The sequence below is a fragment of the Alosa pseudoharengus genome, unplaced genomic scaffold (assembly GCF_046254945.1).
Source record: "Alosa pseudoharengus isolate Yale_2024_CS ecotype anadromous, Long Island Sound unplaced genomic scaffold, YU_APseudo_1.1 YU_APseudo_1.1_scf_9, whole genome shotgun sequence".
NCBI lineage: Eukaryota > Metazoa > Chordata > Actinopteri > Clupeiformes > Clupeidae > Alosa > Alosa pseudoharengus.
Window position 1 is genome coordinate 4,245,001 of NW_027468881.1, and position 7,228 is coordinate 4,252,228.

The window sequence follows — 7,228 nt, forward strand, 5'->3', positions numbered from 1 at the left end:
TGGTCATAGTATGGGGGTAGTGGTCTAGTGGTCATAGTATGGGGCTAGTGGTCATAGCATGGGGCTAGTGGCCATAGTATGGGGGTAGTGGTCTAGTGGTCATAGTATGGGGCTAGTGGTCATAGTATGGGGCTAGTGGTCATAGCATGGGGCTAGTGGCCATAGTATGGGGGTAGTGGTCTAGTGGTTATAGTATGGGGCTAGTGGTCATAGCATGGGGCTAGTGCTCATAGTATGGGGGTAGTGGTCTATTGGTCATAGCATGGGGCTAGTGGTCATAGCATGGGGGTAGTGGCCATAGTATGGGGCTAGTGGTCATAGTATGGGGCTAGTGGCCATAGTATGGGGGTAATGGTCTAGTGGTCATAGCATGGGGCTAGTGGTCATAGTATGGGGGTAGTGGCCATAGTATGGGGGTAGTGGTCTAGTGGTCATAGTATGGGGCTAGTGGTCATAGTATGGGGCTAGTGGTCATAGCATGGGGCTAGTGGTCATAGCATGGGGCTAGTGGTCATAGCATGGGGGTAGTGGCCGTGGACGTTGTGTTAAGTGCTATCACACAAACACCTATTCCTATAAGTATGGACGTTATGATAAGTGCTGTTCTCTCGGTCTGCCTCCAACACACTTATCAAGATAGCGTTCTACAGATGTTTATGCATAAACAGGGCTCTACAGTGCGCCCATTTCACTCGCACATGCGAGTAAAAATGATGCCGTGCGAGTGCAAAAAAATATTTAGGCGCACTGGTGCGAATTACTTCTAACCATGTCAATGTTTGTCTACAAAATACACCGCAACATCGAGAAACATTACTGGTTCAAACCATAGAATCACGTCGCGAATGCAGCATAAAAACTACACCTCCCATCAACATTAGCAGTTTCGCGTTGTGACTCGCTAGTAGTCGCTTCTATCAAATCCAAGAGCGTGCAGAAAAAGCGGAAAGTTAGACTAGCCAGCCAAGATGCAAAGATTGAAGAAATTAGTTCTATCCACCGAATTCATTGGATATAGGAGGAACAGGAACCTAACATGGCTTTTAGCCCAGTTGACGTATTGGCTGCAATATGCAAAATATAGCTGTAGCGAACCGGCACAAAAGTAGCCTCCCGTATAGGGCTATTATATCCCATTTTATTCAAAGGTAGAACGCTACTGACAACTCCAGGCTTCCACGCATGCTTGTTTGTTTACACCGAATACAAGCTGAAGTGCAAAACGAAAGTAGGCCTAACGTTTGCCAACTGCCCCCATCAATGCAGATATTTCAAATAAAAACTAAAAGTATAAAACATATATCCTTGATTAGCCTACGTTGGGTTTTGTGGAAGAGAAAATTGACTGTTTTAGTAGTAGTATTAGGCAGTATGCAGTCAGATAGGTCACCATGGGCATATTTGGATTAGCTATAGATGGATTCACAAATAAATAAATTAGCCTACATTTGGCAGGATACTTGATATACAGGCTAAATGCAAATATGGCAATGTATTATATTATTTTACATTAACAAAATGTAGGAAAATAGAACAGACTGAAAATAAAGTAGGCACTGATCTTTCAAATCCTGTTTTCTGTAGCCTAAATGTTGTCAGTCATTCTTAATATTCTCAATTGGTGCACTGGCATGTTTAACTGTTAGCTGCAGTATAATGTTAGATTATGTGTAAATTAAGTACAGAACTGACTGTGCGCCCAAATTTTTGTCTGTGCTCCTACATTTTTTTACTTGGGCGCACAAGTGCTCCTGAAAAAAAATGTTAGTGTAGAGCCCTGATAAACATCTCAACTTGTGTCTGACGCATGTAACATCTTACTCTAGACCCTAACACACACACACACACACTCCAAACCACAGAGTACTGCCATCTCTGACACACTCCTGACGTGGAACAAGTAGCAGGCATTACACACTGTTAGTCAGTGTTGGCGCTTATGAAATGCATAATAAATAGTTTTATTACACAGTTGTTACACACAGACACACACAGGTTTATACGTGTAGCTGCTTGTGTGTGCTGTGCTGCCGTTTATAGCAGCTGAAAGCTGGGAGGAGGCCTCTGGAGTTCCCATCAGGCTTAGGAGTGTGTGAGTGTGTGTGTATGTGTGAGTGTGTGTGTTCCACAGCGTTAAATGTATGGTGGCACCATTCATAGAATGGATTAGGGTGAATTCACTTCCTCCAACACACACACACACAGGTTGAGCTGACCTACTCTTCCCTGCCCTTCCATCCTCACTCTGTCTGTCCCACAGTGATGATGTAATCCTTCCAGGCCGCTCTGAATGTGTGTGTGTGTGTGTGTGTGTGTGTGTTCGTGTGTGTGTGTGTGTGTGTGTGTGTGTGTGTGTGTGTGCGTGTGTGTGTGTGTGTGAGAGAGAGAGAGAGAGAGAGAGAGAGAGAGAGAGAGAGAGAGAGTGTGTGGTGGTAATCTGTGGTGTCTGAGAGACACAAGCTGGCCTGATTAAAAGTCAGGGAGCAGCTGCAGACTTGCATGTGCGCACGAACACACACACACACAGAAACACACACACACAGAAACACACACACACACACACATAAATACACACACACACACAGAAACACACACACACACACAGTTGGAACTGGGCTTGTGTCCTGCCCTCTGTGTTTTTCTCAGATTAACCAGCACCAAACTACTCAGTGCCAACAGCCCAACACCCTCTCCTGTCCCCTCTCCCCTTGCCTCTTCTCCTCCTCTGTTTGATCTCTGTTCCTCCTCTTCTTCTCCCCCTCTCACCCCTCCCATCTATTCTCTTACCCTGACATCCCTCTCCAGTCTTCTTCTGTCTTTGCCTAAGTATTATTGCTAATCTCGCTGTGTGTGACTGTGTGTGTGTGTGAACGACAGTGGATCACCTGAGGAGTTGGGGGAGGGATTCTTGACATTGGGCTGTAATTAACGGCAATGTGTGTCAGACCTTCCTGTAATTGGCCCAGTTATTCCTCACATGTGTGTGTGTGTGTGTGTGTGTGTGTGTGTGGAAAAGAGGATGTACTGGAGAACATTCTGCCCTGTTTGGTCTCTTAGCCTCACTGAACTGGTCTTCATCACGTAGCTCAACCGCTAACGCATGCACAAACACACTCACGGCCAAACACACCCAAACACACACACAAGCTGGCACCCAAACACACGCATGCCTTCCTTGCTGCTAACAGCCACTTTCTACGAAGTAAAGACCGATAGACAGAGACAAAGAAAGAAAGAAAGAAAGAAAAAGACACATACATAGATAATCAGGTAAACAGACAGACAGACAGGAAGCGAGAGACCCCCCCCCCCCCCCTCCTGAAGTGTCACTGGTTAACTCCCTCTCCCTCTCTGAATTAACTACATGGCTGCTAACTCATCTCTTTCTCCCCCCAGGGAGCCTTCACTGGGACCGTTTCATAACGACACCATAAACATCATCACAGCTTAGGTCTCACCTACAGAACCCTGTGTTTCTAACAGGACCATGATAACACACACACACACACACACACACACACACACACACCCTGCTCTCGTATGACAGACATGACGAAGCATTCGTGCTGCACAGGCTGATCTCGCTTCTCGCCACCGTGTCTCACACACACACACACGCCTCGTGCTGACCATACACACCTCCCCTTCCCTGGCAGCAGCAGCAGCATCACCAGCAGCAGGGCATCAGGCCGTACCAAAGCCCCGTCTGACCTGCGTCCAGCAGGCTGCTTCAGTCTGGTCACTAATGACAGCCAAGACTAATTGGCTTCCCTCTGGTTACGGCACAGATTAACTCACAAATCCATTCTGTCACCATACTTTGTCCACCATAACAACCATTTCTCAATTCTCAATATGTTGCAAAGGATTCAGCTACGGTGCATTGTGCTGTCTGTGCAAAAGGCAGCCTTTCAATAACATACTGCATAGACGTACGATACGATAAATTGCTGTGTTGATTTATGTTGTTTCACCCCTAATGGTTAGTGGGGTCTAGTGAAAGTGAAGTCTTCTCTCTGGTCACTGTTGAGAGGCAGTCTGCCGTCTTACAAACACTAACCCACATAATGAGCGCGGCTTACAGAGTTGAGTCTGAATCTTTCCGACGGGGCTATGGTTTGGTGCTGCGCATGTGTGCAGAGCAGGCAGTCTTTCCATAACCTCACTGACTCCCTCCCTCCCTCCGGGCCCAACACAGCCCTGCCCAGGCCTTCCGCCCCTTGTTGCCCCTGCCCAGGCCTTCTGCTCCTGCTGCCCCTGCACCTGCCCCTGTGGCCAATGGGCCATGCAGCATTGCAGGAGGCCTGGACGCTGGGTGATGGTTAGGGAGGTGAGACCAGGGAGAGACTACTGGAAGAGTGTGTGTTCTGATCTGACCCACTGGAAGAGTGTGTGTTCTGATCGACCCACTGAAAGAGTGTGTGTCCTAGCTAGTCCAGCACATGAACCTTACGCTCCTGCCTGACTCTTGCAGGGCACGTAGGGAGGTTTTTTGAGAAACCTTTCACACGTGGGGTCATGGCAAGAAAACTCTGAGCCTCTGAAAACGGCCCCTGTGGCAGGCTGAGCTCTGTTCTGACAGAAATAAACTGTCCCTTTGGCATATTCAGCCTTGTTCTGAGAGAAAAAAAACTGCCTCTTTGGTGTGCCCAACCTTGTTCTGAGAGAGAAACACTGTGGCTAGATTATCTGAGTTTTGCTAGAAACCGCCCTGTGGTGTGGCTGTTCCGCCAGACCAGGGCCAAACTAGGGCCAGACCTGAGCCCGGCTCCGCCACTTCTTATGAAAGGGGAGTATTGCGGTCAGGGGACTTTGCGCCTCAGGTGAGGTCAGTGCCACTGGTCCAAACTGGTCAGGAAGTTAACCAGACTACAAGCTCTAAGTTTAGAGGCGCCATCTAGGTGAGCTTATGCATTATATGTCTGACCTGTGCTTAGCGCGGGACAAAGCTTTATCTCCCACAGCCGCGGAAGTGGAAAAAGACGAGGCATGATACGGCACGCTGGCGGTGACGTCATTGCCATTTTATTTGGGCCAATGTGAAGAGATTAGTGAGCGCATGGTGCTTCATGCCGACATTTCTGACGCAGCTGTGCGTGCAGAGCTTTGATAAGAGTGTGAAAAGCCTTCAGTCAGGAAGAATCCGGTCGTTATGATCAATGTGACAGATTCCCATAGCCATGGTAAAGGCGGGCGCACGTTCACTATGCACGCCAATCAGAACGAGGTTTACATAAAAAAACAACAGAGAAAACATGGATTCCAAGCTGATAAACATATATTTTGATGCATAGACATACATAAATATAGTGAAAAAGGTTCCCATGATGTTGTCGAATATTTCACGTTCCAATCTTTATGTGTTCTGTGTGATGTCCATTTTTAGAACACGCACGGGCCAATAATTAATTTAATTCACACTCGCCGCGGTATGACCACTAGAGCGGAATTAAAAGGCTCGTTTGACTTCTTTTCGTGGGAGTCGCTTAATCTGTTCCGCATACACACATTTACATTCACACATTTAAACATCAAACAAAGCTTTGACACTCTTTCTCTTTAAAAGCCCCGGTGAGGTTTATTTTGTTAGCCCCAGCCGTCACTTTGAGTATAATGAACGCGTCCCACCCCCGCCTATAGTCTCGCATAAGCACTCGTGACCACGGTTGAAAATTCTGCATCATTTTAACTAGCATTAGCTTTCATTTTAATTGTGTACTTTCGGCTGAAATGACTTAATCAATATTTTCATTGAGCTTATTGAATACAGACAATCCGTGTTCTTATACCACTACCAGAGATCGTGCTCCCCCGCATCTTCGTATGAGAGAGGCTAGAAATTAGGTTAGGCGGTCACCGTCACCGCTAGCTAGCTACATCAACACAGCACACAGCGCAGCCTCCAGTCTCCACGGAAGCGCACAATACTGTTAGCGACTGCCCACACATTCACCTATAACACCGATGAGAAAACACGTTAAACAAACATATCAATTTGGTTTATCATGTCATTTGTATCACTTACCCAGTTGGCCATCCGTGATGGTCAGGACAATCTGATCCATAAGGAGATATCGGAATTCGACATCATCCTCGGCGCATCGCTGCTTCAGGGCACGGAGAATCTGGACTTGGGGATACTCCTGGTGGATCCTGCGGTCCGTAATGAACCACACCCAGGAACACATATTTCTTTCTGAATAAGTCGCGTCGACTAACCGAAAATCTGCTGAAAAGAAAGCTCGGTCTGCGCTGGGGCCAGGAGCGTGCGAGAGCGCGGGATCTAGGGTCGGGGAACGGCTGGAATAACACCGGGGCACAAACACAATAGACTTAGCCAGCTAGCAAGCAGCGCACCTAAGCTAACAGGCTGGAACAACCTGAACCAAACGGCGGCAAAAGTTGCTCCGACTATGTGGGATGAAATCTGAGAGAAAATCTAGATTTCCCTCAGCCACGGTTAGTTATTCCTGTTCCGTCCGATCCAGGATCCCGCTAAATAAAATACCAAAAACCGAGAGAGTTGAGTCAAAAAAGATGAAATTCTAACATTAACGTTATCTTACTCTTTCTCACCAAATACTGCCCACAGTTAGCTAAGTTGGCTGTGTAAAGCTTCAACCGAGGGCAGACAGCTAGCAAGCTAACTTGCAGCCCCGTAACAGGCGAACAAAAGCTCTAGTAAAGTGCTCCTTAATTCCTCCGTTCTCCGACCCTACTACCCCCTCAAACACAACAGCCAACTGGCTGAGAAAATCAACAAAATGGTGGTAAGACTAAGGCGGTTGTATCGCCTCCTTCCACGTTCACCAGATATGTGTTTTGTTGACGAATAAACTTCTGCTATCCACGGGTAACGGTGCTGAAAAGATGCACGCTTATTTTCAACCCTGCGATTTTCTTCAGGCACGCGCTTCGTTTACTACTCTTATTTTTTTGGGGACTCTGGAACTGCAGACAGCCAATGAGAAGTGAGGGCTTGCGCTGCCTCTGGCCAATGGCAGCTAAAAGCCTATTGTTAGCAGGCGTGACTGCCGGGTTTCCGCGACCAATGGAAATAATGAAGGTGTGTAAGCTCATGTTTATCCACAAGCCAATGGCAACGCGACTGGTTTCGGCTAGCGGTCGTGAGCGCGCGGGTGCAGGCTCTGCGGCGCGTGTCGGTAATGCTGCATGGAAAGGGGGGTCCACCGCGAGCCCGCGCCTCCCCAGAACCGGTTCAGACCGG

At 47.6% G+C, this 7,228-nt stretch overlaps 1 protein-coding gene across 1 annotated transcript in view; it reads right to left on the reverse strand.

The window, feature by feature from the left end:
• The window catches only part of rimkla (ribosomal modification protein rimK-like family member A), a 22,294-nt gene extending 15,407 nt beyond the window's left edge, over positions 1–6,887 (reverse strand). The window contains exon 1 of the mRNA XM_076276767.1: positions 6,026–6,887. Coding sequence (XP_076132882.1) covers positions 6,026–6,188 — 163 coding nt within the window. The 5' untranslated portion in view covers positions 6,189–6,887. The remainder of the gene's footprint in view (positions 1–6,025) is intronic.
• Between the last annotated feature and the right edge of the window lie 341 nt (positions 6,888–7,228).